Source organism: Trichechus manatus, unplaced genomic scaffold (assembly GCF_000243295.1).
Source record: "Trichechus manatus latirostris isolate Lorelei unplaced genomic scaffold, TriManLat1.0 scaffold00088, whole genome shotgun sequence".
In the NCBI taxonomy this organism is placed as follows: Eukaryota; Metazoa; Chordata; class Mammalia; order Sirenia; family Trichechidae; genus Trichechus; species Trichechus manatus.
Genome location: NW_004444024.1, coordinates 8,299,568 through 8,317,337, shown reverse-complemented (window position 1 = coordinate 8,317,337; position 17,770 = coordinate 8,299,568). Strand labels below are relative to the sequence as shown.

Genomic DNA, 17,770 nt, shown 5'->3' with positions numbered 1-17,770 from the left:
AATTGGAAGAGCGTACTCAATGTCACTGAACTGTGCATGTAGAAATTTTTGAAATGGTGTATCTTTGGCTATGTGTATTTTCACCAAAAAAAAAAACAGAGGTTGAGAAGTTAGAGGGTTGATACGTTGTGGGGTTGTTAACCAATGTTATAAAACAACATGTGTACTTCTGTTTCATGAGAAACCATTTGTTCAGTAAGCCTTCACCTGAACTACAATAAAATAAAAAAATTCACACACACACACACACACACACACACACAAAAGAAGAAGAATGGGTTAGAAGAGGGAGAGAGCGGAGAGGATGGGAGGTAATAGGCCGTGGGCATAAAATCTGGATGTGCATCGGATCTTGGTATCGGTGGCAGAAATAGAAAGAAGGGTTATTTCTGGCCTTAAAGATGAAGAAAAGGTTTGGAACCAAAGCTTCATGATCTGAAATGGCTAAAGGGCGAATTTTTCTGATAAGCAATATTCCCAACTTGCCTTTACTTCTTGAATATTCCCTTCAAACCTCTTCCTCCCAAAAATTCTCACTTTTTTCTTTTTCTCAATGGGTGGGAGAAGATGTTCATGTTGTTGATATGTCCAAGTGGTTTAGGGACTTGACTCTGGAGAGATTTCCATTCTCAAGGAAGGGACTGGAAAATGGGATGAGAGAATAATTAGTGAGCCGGGACCATACTATATCCATCTTTATAGCACCAGTCTGACAACTAATGAGCCAAAATTAATGTTTTGTGTTTTTTTTTTTTTTAAATTATGATGAAGAAAATGTTTGGTATATTTTCCCGATCTCTTCTCATTAGGCAGCAAAGCTGGCTTTTGGTGATTTGCACTTTGTTCTGTCCTGAATAGACACAATAAGCCAATGCTGTTTATTCACCTTTTGTTTTGCCCTAGCCTCACCCTCTGATCTTGGAGACTCCAGGACTCTTTTCTTGGTTCTTGTCCTTTCTCTCTTTCTCAGACTACTCAGCAGGAAAGCAGACTGTTTACAAACAGTCTGAGCTAACAACTTCCTTTCCTGCTGATCAAATAGTTGCTGAAATGAAACCTTTCTCAGGGCTGAGAGTGGGTGTTCTAGATAGTGCGTGTTTTGGAATATAAATGGACCCTTATTTTAAGAAAGATTATTTTTATACTACAAGTCCAGTATACAACAAAATACACACACATTTATAGCCTACTGGAAAGTATGGAAACATAAACTGGACTTACTAGAAAGTACTAGATCAGTGGAAGGCTTACATATATGGCTTATTAATAAAAGGTTAATATTGAAAGAAACATAAGCAGCAAAGTAACATGCAGTTTATTGAGCCTCATATTTCCCTTGGCTTTAGTTTATGTATATGAGATACAGTCTGATGGCAAGCCAGGGCAATTCCTATAGTAGTTATAGCAGCCCCATTTGAGAAATAGCTATTTGATAGGGAACATAAAACTACCAAACCACAAGTCTTTGGGAACTATATGACAGATTCAGTTCCTATGTTTTGTTTTATATGATCAGACTTCCATACTTGGGAGAGACGAATATACCTTCTTTTTTTAAGCATTTTGAATCCTGTAGCTTCATTTCTGTTGTAAGTCACGATCGAACTGATTCTGACTTGTGCAGACCCCGTGTGTGCAGACTACAACTGCTCCATAGGATTTTCAAAGCTGTGACCTTTTGGAAGCATATCATTAGGTTTGTCTTCTGAGGTGCCTCTGGGTGGGTTCGAACCCCAACCGTTGCTCTGGTAATCAAGCATTTAACCGTTTGTGCCACCCAGGGACCTTAACTTCATTTCTAATTACAGAAAAGAAAATAGGGGGGCAGCTGGTATATTAGAAAGGTGATGTACTACAAGCTGAGAAACCTGGATTCTGCCATTAATCTTGCCAAAAATTAGTTGTGACATTAGTCTTAACATTTAACACTTAGCACTTTTGAACTTTAGGATCTTCTTTTATAAAAGGGGAGTTGTACTAAGATCTCATCTGTCTCAAAGGCTCTTTGATTCTTTACTGTCTGTACCATGAAAGGCATAGCCTCTCTATAAGCCCTTAAGTGGGGAAAAGAAGGAAAACAGGATATTCAGTGGTCGTGTGGAGTTTACAGATGGTGAATGCTCTCCCCTTCCTTCATGATCTTTAAAGGAAATTGCAGATTGTGGTAAACTTACCAGGAATTCTAGGGAAATTTGCCAGTACATAGAGGGTACTTGGGAAAGTCATACCAAAGACGGAAATGTGGCGTGTCAGAGCCTGGCACCTCCCAGGTCTGGGTGTTCAACGTGTAGTATCTAAAGCAATTTTCATTCCTTGTCCAAGTTGCATTTTGTGTCACTGTATTCTCTTCCAAAAAGTCTTCAAAACTGCAAGACATATGCTCTGTGTGAATTAAGATATAAACTATTATTGCTTTTAAAAATGGAAATTTCAAGTGTTTTTGGATTAAATTCATTAATGTCTGGAAAGGTTTAAATCCCTGGATCCCTGGTAGGAAGTATTTAATAGCCTTCACCCTTTTTAAGGATATCCTTTAACTTCATTTCAGTTTAAATTAAAATTTTCCTTAATTCTCCATGGTACCCAAAAGAATAATTGTCTATAACTCTTTCCTTCTTGGAGACAGTGGAGGAAAAGTCAAAAAGGGACTGTCTGGTATGTCTGGGTATGAAAAATGGATTAATACACAGGTGGCCTAGACTTTGTAGCTGCTAAGTTTGTATACTTCTCAGAGTGACACAGGGATCTGTGGAAAGCCTATGATCGTCTAAAGTTCCAGATGGAGGCAGGGAATGCTCTTGTTGGCAACATTTCATGGAGGGTGTGATTGACACTTGTACTCCAAACTCCAAACTTGGCAAGGAGTTTGAGACTGATTGGACAGAGAGAAGAGTCTGTGTCTTGATCATCTATGAATTTCTGATCTTTGTTCAAACCCAGATCCAGAATTTTGCCTTCTACTATCATATCTTCCTCTGTTTCTGCTCTCGAAAGATTCAGATTATTGGGTGGAGCTTCTGGGTCTGGTAAAAAGAGTGGATGGTATACATATGCTTTAGCCTTTGATTGGCAATACTATTTGTCAGTGGCATACTATTTTGACTTTAGACATTTTAGGTTTCTGGTATGCTTCATCTTTATACATTCTTTTCTCAATTTTTTTCTCTCTGGGATTCTGAGTAAATAGAATGGGGAAAAAATTGGTGGGGTGAGGATAGGGGAAGATGGAAAAATGGTAAAAGGAGATAAAATAGGTTGTGGGTGCTTCCATAATTATGGAGGTTACAGTTTATTCCATTTATGGAGGTCAGAGAAATTTTCCATTGTTGATTATGTTCCTTTCCACTATTCAGTTAACTACTGCTTACCCTGTTCTTGCTACATATTTTACATGGAGGCAGAGTCAGATTTGTGTGAGTTTTTCTATTTCATTCCCTAGAGATTGTGAAAATATTCAGATATATTTGTTCTGCTGTGAGAACAGATAACTGGAGGGCAATTCAAAATATTTGCTTAATGTTTTCTTAGAAATCCTCAAAGAAACAGGGAGGATTTTAGACCCCTATGATATGAAACTCACTGGGATACATACATTTTTTTAATTATTGGTAGTTCTTGGTCTCCCTTTCCTGGCTCTGCTGTTATCTGTCTTCCAGTGGTAGAATAACATAGCAAAAATTTTACTGTCGTACCTGATAGAGAAAGGCTGGACTAAATTGTGTTGCACTAGTAAATTATATGATGAGGTAAAGTTTAGTTGAATCACTGAATATTAGAATGGGAGGGTCCTTCTGTCCATATATTGATTTTCAAATGTTTATGCTTGGTTGTCTTTTTCATAAGATGTCTTATGCCGAGACCCAATATATAAAATAGATAAAAGCGATGACTGTGTTCATCTAGCAGCTCAGATATGCATTGTTTGATTGATAAGTATACATTGATCACTTACAACATGAATGTTTAGAAGAACACTAGAAAGTTGGGAGATTGCAGGAAACGTCTTAGTTATACAAGAGTTAGTTATGCCGGGACATCCTTAACTCCTGTGCACTGAATGCCCCTACAGTCTTCCAAAATATTTTCTAGGGAACATTATCATCACCAATGAGAAGCACTAATCTGTAATCTCTGTTTAGATAATCTTACCAAGTTCCAAGGCTGTATGTACCATCTACATACCTGTGACTCCCAAACTTTTTTGTTTTTGTTTGCTTTTCTTAAAATTGTATTTTAGATGAAGATTTACAGAGCAAATTATTTTCTCATTAAACAATTAATACATGTAGTGTTTTGTGACATTGTTTGCCAGTGCCACGACATGTCAACACTCTCCCCTTCTCGACCTTGGGCTCCCCATTACCACCTTTCCAGTACCCTCATGCCTTCTCATCCTTGCCCCTGGGCTGGTGTGCCCATTTAGTCTCCTTTTGTTTTATGGACTTGTCTAATCTTTGACTGATGATTAGTGACCTCAGGAGTGACTTCATTAGTGAGCTATAAGGATGTCCAGGGGTCATACTCTCAGGGTTTCTCCAGTCTCTGTTAGACCAGTAAGTCTGGTCTTTTTTTTTTTTTTTTTGAGTTAGAATTTTGTTCTACATTTTTGTCCAGCTCTGTCTGAGACCCTCTATTGTGATCCCTGTCAGAGCAGTCGGTGGTGGTAGCCTGGTGCTATCTAGTTGTTCTAGATTCAGTCTGGTGGAGGCTATGGTACTTTTGGTCCATTAGTCCTTTGGATTAATCTTTCCCTTGTGTCTTTGGTTTTCTTCATTCTCTCTTGCTCTAGACGGGGTGAGACCAGTGGAGTATCTTACATGGCCACTCAGAGGCTTTTAAAACCCCAGATGCTACTTAACCAAAGTAGAAAGTAGAACATTTTCTTTATAAACTATGTTATGCCAGTTGAGTTAGATGTTCCCCGAGACCATGGTCCCCACAGCCCTCAGCCCAATAATTCAGTCCCTCAGAAAGTTTGAATGTGTCTTTGGAGCTTCCATGACCTCACCTTGTACAAGCTGTGCTGGCTTCCCCAGTATTGTGTACTGTCTTACCCTTCACCAAAGTTACTACTTATCTGTTGTCTATTGAGTGTTTTTCCATCCCTACCCTCCCGTCCCTCGTAACCATCAAAGATTGTTTCTTTCTGTGTGTAAACCTTTTCATGAGTTTTTATAGTAGTGGTCTCATACAATATTTGCCCTTTTGTGAGTGACTTGTTTCACTCAACATAATGCACTCCAGATTCATCTATGTTATGAGATGCTTCGCGGATTCATAATTGTTCTTTGTCATTGCGCGGTATTCCGTTGTTTGTATGTACCATAGTTTGTTTATCCATTCATCTGTTGATGGACAGTTAGGTAGTTTCCATCTTTTTGCTATTGTAAACAATGCTGCAGTGAACATGGGTGTGCATATGTCTGTTCATCTAACGGCTTTTATTTCTCTAGGGTATATTCCTAGGAGTGGAATTGCTGGATCATATATGGTATTTCTGTTTCTGGCTTTTTAAGGAAGCACCATATTGTTTTCCAAAATGGTTGTACCATTTTTCATCCCCACCAGCAGTGCATAAGAATTCCAGTCTCCCTGCAGCCTCTCCAACATTTGTTATTTTCTGGTTTTTGATTCGTGCCAGTAATGTCGGGGTGAGACGGTATCACGCTGTGGTTTTGATTTGCATTTCTCTAATGGCTAGTGATCGCGAGCATTTCTTCATGTATCTGTTAGCTACTTGAATGTCTTCTTTGGTGAAGTGTCTGTTCATATCCTTTGCTCCTTTTTAAATTGGATTATTTGTCTTTTTGTTGTAGACCTGTTGGATTTTCCTGTGATCTAGAGAGTAGACCTTTGTCGAATTTGTCATAGCCAAAAATTTTTTCCCAGTTTTAAGTTCTCTTTTTACTCTTTTGGTGAAGTCTTTTGATAAGCATGAATGTTTAACTTTTAGAACATCCTGTTATCTAGCTTATCTTCTGGTGTTTGTGTATTGTTAGTTTACTTTTTTTTTCTTTGTTATTAGAATGTAAGCTCTTTGAGAGCTTACATTGTCTGTCTTACTTATTGGTCTGTCTCCATGGTCTAACACAGTGTTCGTGTTGCAGGACCAAGTGAATCCCTACCTGGTGCACTGTAAAGGCAAGAGATAAGACACACTGAGTTTTGAGAAAAGACAAAGTAGTTTATTGCAGAGCAGCAGTGCGAGGAGCCAGGGGACTTGCCCAGATCTGCCTCCTCATGCAGGGGCTAGGCTACATCGTTTATTGGGATTCTAATGTAGGAAGTTATACATACTCATCAGTTTTCCGAGAAATCTCATACATAGGTAATACAGGGCAGAGAGAGCATGTGCACAATGATCATACGTCGCATGTCCAGACTATGCATGGTCCGGGGGCAAGTTCTGGTTCAGGCTGGTTCTTGCATTTTTGAAACACCTGATATTTTTTCTGAAAAGCAAGCTAACAAAGTGGTTAAGCAAGGGGCATGGGGGAGGTTGGATAAGAAACAGAAGTAGACTGGGGTGATTTAGGCACAGGCTTCGGCTTCAATTCAAGGTTGGATAAAAAACAGAAATACACTGGGGTGATTGAGGCATAGGCCTTGGCTTCATCTGGAGAATGAATGAGGTTCCTATATATAGATTGTTATGGAAGTACATGGGAGGGTCATCTTTTCTAGCTTAGGCATGGAGTGGAGGTGGTAGTGGTGGCTGTTAGTAAGGAAGGCTTCATGAATACGTGATTTTTGAGCTGAATCCTGAAGGACAAGTACGAGTTAGCCACGTGAATAGGATAGAGGAGTTCTGGGTCAAGGGATCAGTGTACTGTTTACAAAGACCCAGAGGTCAGTGAGAGCATTTTTGCAGTTAAATGTGTCTAGAGTGCAGAAGTGGCTTAGTGAGAGAAGGATTTAGAAAGGTACACCCAGAAGATGAAGTTCCTTCTATGCCATGGCAAGGGAGGCTATGGGGAGCCATTAAATTATTTTTTTTACTGTTTTCAGAGTAATCAAAATTGCAGTTTTATAAAGATTATTCTGGCAAGAGGCTTGACATTTGATTGGAGGCTGACAAGACCAGATACTGTGAGACTTCTGCCTGTACTTTCTTCTGCTTGGGTATCTTCTAAGTTAAGAAACTCACTTTGCTCCCTTTTGGGGGAGACAGATTGTTTTTGTATGCAGTTCTCTAGACCCCTTTATGCTAAAAAAATATTGAGGACCCCAAAGAGATTTAGTTTATGTGAGTTATATCTACCACTGTTTATAATATTAGAAATTTAAACTATTTATTACTTTATTTAAAAGTAATTATAATAAGCTTATTATATGTTAACAAATAAAATATTTCTATGAAAAATAAGTATATTTTCCAAAACAAAAAAATTACTGCATAAAATGTGCAAATGTTTTATACATTTGCACATTGTTAGTATCTGATTGGATTTTGGATTCTTTATTTGTGATGGCATTCCATCTGTTGCAATGTGTTGTTTTGGGTCAAGTATATAAAGAAAATCTAGCCTCATAAGATATGTAGTTGGAAAAGGAGGAATATTCTAATAGCCTGTTTAGATTATTGTGGCTATTCTTCTTTGATACTACACCACAACTCAAGAAATGGTACTTTCATAAAGATTACTTGCAATATGGAATTAGGAGTCATACCATAACCTACTGATATCTCTACTAGCTGTTCCTCATAAATGAAATGCTGTTCTGAGTTAGTATAGCAAATATATTCTCATCCTTTCATACTCTGTTACATTGAAATCCATTGGTCTAGCTTATACTTTGAGTGGATCTTTTACCCAAGCATAATTTTGCCATATCATGCATTTGTTATCTGGAGAATACTGATTCACTGAGTTGTGCAGATATTTCAATTTTGACAAACATTTCATTATACAATATCAGAAAAGTGATATCACTTCCTATCTTAAATATTGGGAGGGTCTCAAGCTCAAGGTGGCAGATTCAGGTTTTCTAAAATTCTAATTTTTGCTTGAAAGCTCAAGTTTTCTCATTGGTAAGAAATGTATTCAGTTGTTTTCTTTGCTATGATATGCTTATTTCATTCACTTTTGAGAGTATATCTGCCAAATATACAAGACTGAATAACCATAGTCGAGTTGTCAGTCATTCTTTCAAGTAAATTTGATGTTCCATGAAACAGAGCAGCTTGTTTAGCTCTCAGTGCAGTCTCACAAGTGCTTTTGTTCAGGACAGCCATCATACTCCAGTATGCAGCACAAGTGTTTTATGTGTACTTCCTGTTTTATCACACCAAATATTAAAGAGATGCGTTCTAAGGGACAAGGTATAATAAAATTAGTAATTGAAACTGCTTCATCAGAGACATTCTTAAGTAAAATTGGCCATTTTTTTTTTTTTTCACTGTGAGTGCAGGTAGAAGAATACAATGACTACTAGTACAGTTTGGTGCCACTTACTTGTAGTCATTTTGTTTGTACTTGATTTGTACTGAGGGGTCAGCAGCTTTACCGACTGTCTTAGTACTGCTCTAACAGAAATAACACAGGTGGATGGCTTTCACAAACAAATTTATTTTCTCACAATTTAAGAGGACAGAAGTCTGAATTCAGCACGCTGGTTCTAGGGGAAGACCTTCTCTCCTATTGGCTCTGGGGGAAGGTCCTTGTCTCTTCAGCTTCTGTTCCTTGGCTCCTTGGTGAACTTCATGTGTGTGACATCTGTCTTCCCCCGTCTCTGCTTATTTGCTGCTTGCTTAATGTGTTCTTTTATACAGGCAGTCCCTGGATTACGAACAAGTTCCGTTCCTAAGTCTGTCTTTAAGTCAATTTTTCCATAAGTCCGAACAGTTAGGTATGGTTTGTATAACGTCAGTTAGTCAAATATTTGTCTCAATATGTAGTATATAGTGTACTTTCTATGCATAAAAAAATTAAAGCAACACTTCCAGATACACAAAAACATCTTTAACATAATAATAATAAAGTAGCGTCTGTTTGTTATTACAAACTATTGTAAGTACCTCAAATTTTTAATGTAATCGGCTCTACAGGGATTGGTTCATAACTGTGGGTTGTATGTAAGTCGGATGTTCATAACCTGGAGACTGCCTGTATCTCAAAAGAGATTAATTTAACACATACCCTACACTAATACTGCCTCATTAACATAACAAAAACAAACCCCATTCCCAAACAGGATTATAGCCACAGGTATAGGCATTAGGATTTATAGCATGTATTTTTGGGGGATACAGTTCAATCCATAACACCCACTATTCCTGTTGCACCATAAGTACAAATGTCAACACAGTAGAAAAGAAAAAAAACTTGTTAGTATTATTATAAAAATAGTTTTGACCTCCTGAACCTCCTGAACCGCACTTTGAGAATCACTATTTTGGTGTCATGCAGTGTGAAATCTCATACACTGCTGCTGGCAGTGGACATTGGTACAGCTGCTTTGGAAAACAATTTGGAATCATCCACTAATGTAAAAAATATGTATACTTTATGACTCAGCAATTCTACTCCATACAAAAGCATACCAATAGACATTAACAAGAATATACGTAGCAGCATTAGCTATATTAGTTTCAAGCTGGAAACAATCCAAACATCTATCAACAGCAGAATAGCTAATTGCAATAAAATCATACAATGGAATACTTACACTACAACAATAAAAATGAATGAACCGCAACACACAACAATATGGATAAATCTCACTATAATTTTGAGTGAAATAAGTCAGGCATAAACAAATATATACTACATGATTACATTCATATAAAGTTCAGAAACAGAGGAAAGTAATATAAAATATTAATAGTTTGGGTAATGGTTACCTTTGGGGAGAAAAAAGGAGTTATTTATTGGGGAGGGGCATGAAGGGTCTTCTTGATTTTAGCACTTTAAAGCAGGCATTTTCTCTTTTAAATGTGGACTGATAACTGCCTTTATTTTCATGAGAATGACCTGTCTTCACATAGGTTTAATAGCATTATGATTTTTAGTTGTGGCAAGTATGTGAATGTGAACAGCAAACCAAACGTGTAATAGCTTTTTATGGCTTGTGTTCTTTATTTACAGCCTTCAAGCAAAATGAAGGTATCTGAGGAGAATTTCTTCAATGTTCCTGCTTTCTTAACTGTCTCAGGACAACTTCATCTAGAAGTGATGTCAGGGTACAGTTTTCTTTTCTCTTTTGCTTTAATGGACTATTGATTTTGGTTTGGGTGAGAGTGAAATGGAACTTTCCTTTCCAAAGCTTAAAACGTAAAAATTGGTATTTGTCTTTATAGTTATTCCACTTGAATCCAAAAGTACATTTAGATCAACAATTTGAAAATATCCAAGTTTATTACTACAAAATCACATTAGTCTAGACTTTTATTTTTAGTGAAAAATGTAGCACTGAAAATATGAAGATATGATATTTTTCTTTTTACTAATGTTTAGGGCCTAAATCTCAAATACATAATTAAAATTTAAGCATAATTAATCATGTTTATGAAAGTAAGTGCAGTTCACACCTGAACCAGGTATTAGCCGATTTTATTAGAAAAAAAAGGAACCTGGAACAGATGTTTGAATTTTTTTTCAGTTCAATTAATAAAAATAAAATTAACCCATAGAGCCATCATGAAAGACATTGTGACAAATTCAAAAGTCTTAGAAGTCAGAACACATAAGGTTTCACACACACACACACAAACTCAAACCTATTGCTGTCAAATCATTTCTGACTCATAGTGACCCTATAGGACAGAGTAGAACTGCCCCATAGGGTTTCCAAGACTGTAAATCTTTATGGAAGCTGACTGCTGCGTCTTTCTCCCGTGGAGCAGCTGGTGAGTTGGAACTGCCTACCTTTTGGTTAGCAGCCAGCGCTGTCAAACTTCTGGCAAGTCACTCTACTCCTTTGGGCCCAACTTTCTGATTCTTTAAAACAGGGGATTAAACTGATGTTAAGGTCCTGTTTAAATCTAACGTTCTGTAATTTTGTGAATAATTCAGTGCTGACTCAGCAAGTACTGAGTTTCTTTTCTCTATCTTTGTTTTCTCATATAGGGGCTGGGGATTTTAAAAATCTCTTCAGGAAATGGCTTGAGTGAAAAAAAGGGAATCTTTATGTGTTTCTTATTGTTGTTAAAATACACAGATAGGAAAACTCAGAGGAAATAGAATAGTTTGCATATTTGTTTTTATACATACTTCATTGGCAGGATGGAATGTCAATGGTGGTATAAAGATGCTCTCAAAAATAACATATACTTAGATGCTTTTCTGGTTTATCTTTGAGGCAGAAAAATGTTATTTGATTATTCTAATTATGAAATATTTGGCAGTACTATCAGAATACTATTCCGAAAAACTATCATCGTAATAGCCTTGTGAGATTATAGGATTTGCAGAGCTGGATGTGGGAAAGATCATGTCAGGCATGTCGTGGAAAGTTCCTTATGCCTGTCAAAGGATTATTTTCAAAAATTAAAAACATGACTCTCATACAAATCTGAAATGAACAGGTGTCAAAGATTTTTTTCAATTCACTAATTACTTAGGGGACAAGTAACATAATAAGACGAGTTTAATTGGATATCTGAGGAAGCCTGTATTCACAGGCAATTTAATAAAGGAATTTTAGAATAAGATTGGTTAGGGTAGTTACAACCTGGTTAAAGTCCTGTAGACCAATAAACTCTAATTTTTAGGGTTATCTCTTCTACCTGACAGAAATTATTTTCATCTCTACTGGACAAAAATCTACAAGTTTACATGTAACCTCACCTAGTCTGGGATGTTTAATTCAGAAGTAAATAGAATAGTCGAGCAAAGTACATTGCCTTAAGTAATTAAATAATCTTTGAATGGGTCTGTGTCCCCATATGATATTGAAAGGACATGTTATCCACCTTTCAGCCTTATTTCCAAGTGTTGGATAACCTTTCTTAACAGCCTTTCAATATTTATTTAGTTTATCATGATATAGGAAAGCTGTAGGTTTACCAAACATTTGATATTTGTGGAAAGTAGCAAATACTCTTTGCTTCCCTATTATAATACCACTAGTGTATTAACTATGTTCCCTCCTTCTCAGTAAAGTGCAGTGAACCACAGAACATAGTGTACAATGAAACTTGACAGAAGATTAAATTGGCACAATACTAGGTTTTATGATTTTTAATGTGTTATGAAGTGTTTCTAATAATGTCAGTCAATGTTCCTAGTTTAATATGCATAGTTCTAGGACTATTAATATACAGTACATCATGTTTCAGATTAATGCATAATCTGATCTCTAGTAAAATATTGTTAGTCCTATTAACCCTCAGCTTTTTCTTTAGTTTTAGTTAACAGACTAATAAAATGGAGAAAATGGTAGTTAAATTTAGAAGCATGACATTTTCCAAAATGATACTGTGTTGGTTAAGTAGGCTTATGGCTACCTTTTAAAGTTAAAAAAAAAATATTTAAATAAACTTTATATTTTGGAATAATATTGAAATTTATAGAAAAGTGGCAAATGTAGTACAGAGAGTTCCTGTATAATCCTCACCCAGTTTCCCCCATTATTAACTTCTTATATTACTATGGCACGTTTGTCAAAACTAAGAACTTGATGTTAGCACACATTGCTATTAACTTAATTCCAAGCTTTATTTGGATTTCACCAGCTTTTCTATTAATGTCTTCTTTCTGTCCTAGGATCTAATTCAGCTACCACTTTACATTTATTTGTCATGTTTCCCCACTCTCCCCTAGTCTGTGGGAGTTTCTCAGTCTGTCTTGGTTATCTAGTGCTGCTGTAACAGAAATACCACAGGTGGGTGCCTTTAACAAACAGAAATTTATTCTCTCACAGTCTAGGAGGCTAGAAGTCCAAATTCTGGGTGCCAGTTCCAGGGGAAGGCTTTACTTTCTCTGTTGGCTCTGGGGAAAGTCCTTGTCGTCAGTCTCCCCCTGGTCTAGGAGTTTCTCAGCACAGGGACCCCAGCTCCAAATGACATGCCCTCCTGGCTATATTTTCTTGGTGGTATTGAGGTCCCCATGTCTCTCTGCTCGCTTCTCTCTTTTGTATCTCAAAAGAGATTGACTTAAGACACAGCCTAATCTTGTAGTTTGAGTTCTGTCTCATTAACATAACTGACTGTAATCCTGCCTCAGTAGCATCATAGAGGTAGGGTATACAACACATAGGAAAATCACATCAGATGACAAAATGGTGGACAATCACACAATACTGGGAACGGGGGCATTTTGGTTTTGGTTTTTTATTAAGACCTTTAAAAACTGATAATATGGACATTTAAACCGTAAAAATGTTATCAAAGTAGATTATAAATAAGGGTAGGCAAGCCTTGGAGAATCTAACTCCCAGCTGCGTACCATCTTATACTATGGAGCAAAATAAAGTACAGATGGCTTCTTTACACTTTGGAAAAAAAAATTTTGAAAGCAACTTTATTTATAATAGTGAAAATTACTAATAATCTGAATGCTCATTCAAGATTGGTTATCCCCCAGTATACCAATAAAAATACAGTAATCATCACCATTTACCATCTGGGCCCAGTGAACTTTTTTTTAAATAAATATTTTTAAGTCCTCTTAGGAATAATTTATAGATATAAGAATAAAGGGATACAGGCATAACCTCGGAAATACTGCAGGTTCGGTTCCAGACCACCACAATAAAGTGAATATTGCAATAAAGCGAGTCACACTTTTTTTTTTTGGTTTCCCAATCCATATAAAAGTTATGTTTATACTGTAGTCTGTTAAGTGTGCAATAGCATTGTGTCTAGAAAAATGTACATACCTTAATTAAAAAATACTTTATTGCTAAAAATTGACAACCATCATCTGAGCCTTCAATGAGTCATAATCTTTCTGCTGGTGGAGGGTCTTGTCTCCACGTTGATGGCTGCTGACCAGGGTAGTGGTTGTTGAAGGTTGGGGTGGCTGTGGCAATTTCTGAAAATAAGACAGCGGTGAAGTTGGCTGCATCAATTGACTCTTCCTTTCATGAAAGATTTCTCTGTAGCATGTACTGCTGTTTGATAGCATTTTACCCACTGTAGAACTTATTTTAAAATTGGAGTCAATTCTCTGAAACCCTGTGGCTGCCTTATCAACTAAGTTTATGTAATATTCTAAATTCTTTGCTGTCATTTTAACAATGTTCATAACGTCTTCACCAGGAGTAGATTCCATCTCAAGAAACTTTTTCTTTGCTCATCTGTAAGAAGCAACTGTTCATCTATTAAAGTTTTATCGTGAAATTGCAGCAGTTCAGTCACATCTTCAGGGTCCACTTCTAATTCTAGTTCTCTTACCATTTCCACCACATCTGCAGTTACTTTCTCCACTGAAGTCTTGAACCCCTCAAAGTCATCCATAATGGTTGGAATCAACTTCTTCCAAACTCCTGTTAATGTTGATATTTTGACCTCTTCCCATGAATCACGAATGTTCTTAATGGCGTCTAGAATGGTGAATCCTTTCCAGAAGGTTTTCAATTTACTTTACCCAGATCCATCAGAGGAATGACTATCTGTGGCAGCTATAGCCTTACAAAATGCATTTTGTAAATAATAAGACTTGAAAGTCAAAATTACTCTTTGATCTATGGGCTGCAGAGTGGATATTGTGTTAGCAGGCATGAAAACAACATTAATCTCCTTGTACATCACCATCAGAGCCCTTGGGTGACCAGGTGCATTGTCAGTGAGCGGTAATATTTCGAAAGGAATCTTTCTTTCTGAGCAGTAGGTCTCAACAGTGGGCTTAAAATATTCAGAAAACTATGTTGTAAACAGATGTGCTTTCATCCAGGCTTTGTTACAGAGCACAGGCAGAGTAGATTTAGCATAATTCTTCAGGGCCCTAGGATTTTCGGAATGGTAAATGAGCATGGCTTCAACATAAAATCACCAGCTGCATTAGCCCCTAACAAGAGAGTCAGCCTGTCCTTTGAAGCTTTGAAGCCAGGCATTGACTTTTCCTCTCTAGCTATGGAAGTCTAGATGACATCTTCTTCCAATATAAGGCTGTTTTGTCTACACTGAAAATCTGTTGTTTAGTGTAGCCACTTTCATCAATTATCTTAGCTAGATCTTCTGGTTAACTTGCTGCAGGTTCCACATCAGCACTTTCTGCTTTACCTTGCACTTTTATGTTATGGAGATGGCTTCTTTCCTTAAACCTCATGAATCAACCTCTTCTAGCCTCAAACTTTTCTTCTGCACCTTCCTCACTTCTCTCAGCCTTCATAGAATTGAAGAGAATTAGGGCCTTGCTCTGGATTAGGTTTTGGCTTAAGGGAATGTTGTGGCTGATTTGATCTTCTATCCAGACCACTAAAACTTTCTCCATATCAGTAATAAGGCTGTTTCACTTTCTTATCATTCACGTATTCACTGGAATATCACTTTTAATTTCCTTCAAGAATTTTTCCTTTGCATTCACAACTTGGCTAACTGGCGCAAGAGGCCTAGCTTTCAGCCTGTCTCAGCTTTTTGATGTGCCTTCCTCAGTAAGCTTCATCATTTCTAGCTTTTGATTTAAAGTCAGAAACGTGTGACTCTTCCTTTCACTTGAACACTTGTATAGGCCATTGTAGGGTTATTAACTGGCCTAATTTCAATATTGTCGTGTCTCAGGGAATAGGGAAACCTGAGGAGACGGAGAGAGACAGAGAAAAACAGCTGGTTGGTGGAGCAGTCAGAACACACATAACATTTATCAATTAAGTTTGCCATCTTATTATGGGTGCAGTTTGTGGTGCCCCAAAACAATTACAATAGTAGCATCAAAGTTCACTGATCACAGATCGCCATAACAGCGATAATAATAATGAAAAAGTTTGAAATATTGCAAGAATTACCAAAATGTGACACAGAGACACAAAGTAAGCACGCTATTGGAAAAATGGCACCTGTAACTTGCTTGACACAGGATTGCCACAAACCTTCAATTTGTAAAAAACATAATATCTGCAAAGCAATAAAATGAGGTATGCCTGTACTGAAAATCAACTTTATTAGAAGTTTTAATAAGAATTTAAACATGACAAACCCAAATATTTTCAAACTGCTTTATTGAGCTATAATTTACATACACAAAAATTCACCTATTTAAAGTGTACCATTCAATAGTTTTTACTATATTTACATAGTTGTTCAAGCATCACCATAATCTAATTTTAGGTTGTTTTTATCATCCCAGACGAAAACCTTGTCCCACTAGCAGTTACTCCCCATCCCCATCCCCAGGCCTAGGCATGCACTAATCAGTCTGCTTTCTGTTCCTATGGATTTGCCTATTCTGGATATTTCATATAAATATGAATGAAATCATACAGTATATTGTATTTTGTGACTGGTTTCTTTCACATAATACAATGTTTTCAAGGTTTATCCATGTTGCAGCATGTATCTATACTTCATTATTTCATATGATTAAATAATATTCCATTATACCGACTCCTCACTTATCGATATGGTGAGGTTCCAAAGATCGGGCTGTCATGAGAAAATTGGCGTTATGCAAAAATGGAGTTAAAAGGCAGAGCCCACCACTATGCCGTGCTCAAATGGGTCGTGAACCCTGGTATAAGGCAGAGTTCTGATGACTGGACTAAAGGGGCCAAACTACAGCTGTCCCAGGGCCCTGCTGCGACACCCCATAGGGTCCTGCACACCTTCAGCCAGTCGCCCAAACTGCAGAACACAGTTGCTGCCCTTGCAGCCAGGACTGGCAAACATTCTGAGAGGACCATGCGCGCTGGCAAGGGCAGAACCCCTCCTGGCTGAAAGAAGGTGGCCCTGAGCGCAGGCGGAGCCTGACAGTGCACAGGGCATCCGCAGCAATCAGTAGCCAGCACGAGTACCTCCTGGACGTGATCCTGCCACACTCTGTCCCCCATGGAAATAGTGGAGACCCACCTCCCTCCCTCTCCCCACACAGCTGTCTCTGCCTAGAAGGACCGCACCAACCTGTCCTCTGCCTAGGAGACACCACTGCTGAGTGCCGTCAGCAAGCAAGCAACCTGAGACGCTGCAGAGCCTGCGTAGCATCTCAGCGTTTGTCATTAATGTGCAAAGTAGATAATAGTTGGATAGTATATTTTTTATTGTTGTAAATACGAAATATCAGATAATGAGAAAGTTGGTAAGTGAGAAGTAGGTGTACAACATTTTATTTATCTATTGATCAGAGGTTGGAAATTTGGATTGTTTCTACTTAATATAAGTAATGCTGCCATGGACATTTGTGCACAAATTTTTGTGTGTACATATGTTTTAATTTCTTTTAGGTCAATAGCTAGGAGTGGAATTGTGGGATCATATGATAACTCTGTTTTACAATTTGAGGAACTGCTACCCAGTTTTCCAAAGTGGTTATACCATTTTACATTCCCACCAACAATGTACGAGGGCTCCAATTTCTCCACATTCTATCAACAGTTATTTTGTCTGTCTCTTTTATTGTAGCCATTCTACTGGATGTAAAGTGGTGTCTCATTATAGTTTTGATTTGCATTTCCCTAGTAACTAATGATATTGAGCATTTTTTCTTATGCCCGTTGGCCATTTGTATATCTTCTTTGAAGAAATCTCTATTTAAATCCTTGTCACATTAAAAAAAAGAAAATTGGTTTCCACTTATGGTCACCTGATCTTCGACAAGGGCCCAAAGTCCATCAGATGGGAAAAAGACAGTCTTTTTAACAAGTGGTGCTGGCAAAACTGGATATCCGTCTGCAA

The 17,770-nt window shown here is 37.4% G+C and overlaps 1 protein-coding gene across 3 annotated transcripts in view; it reads left to right on the top strand.

Moving 5' to 3' along the window:
* Positions 1-17,770, top strand: part of NARS2 (asparaginyl-tRNA synthetase 2, mitochondrial) — a 170,320-nt gene that overhangs the window by 69,101 nt on the left and 83,449 nt on the right. For all 3 annotated transcript variants that reach the window (XM_023736598.1, XM_004382005.2, XM_023736599.1), the window contains one exon: positions 10,089-10,183. In XM_023736598.1, coding sequence (XP_023592366.1) covers positions 10,089-10,183 — 95 coding nt within the window. The remainder of the gene's footprint in view (positions 1-10,088; positions 10,184-17,770) is intronic.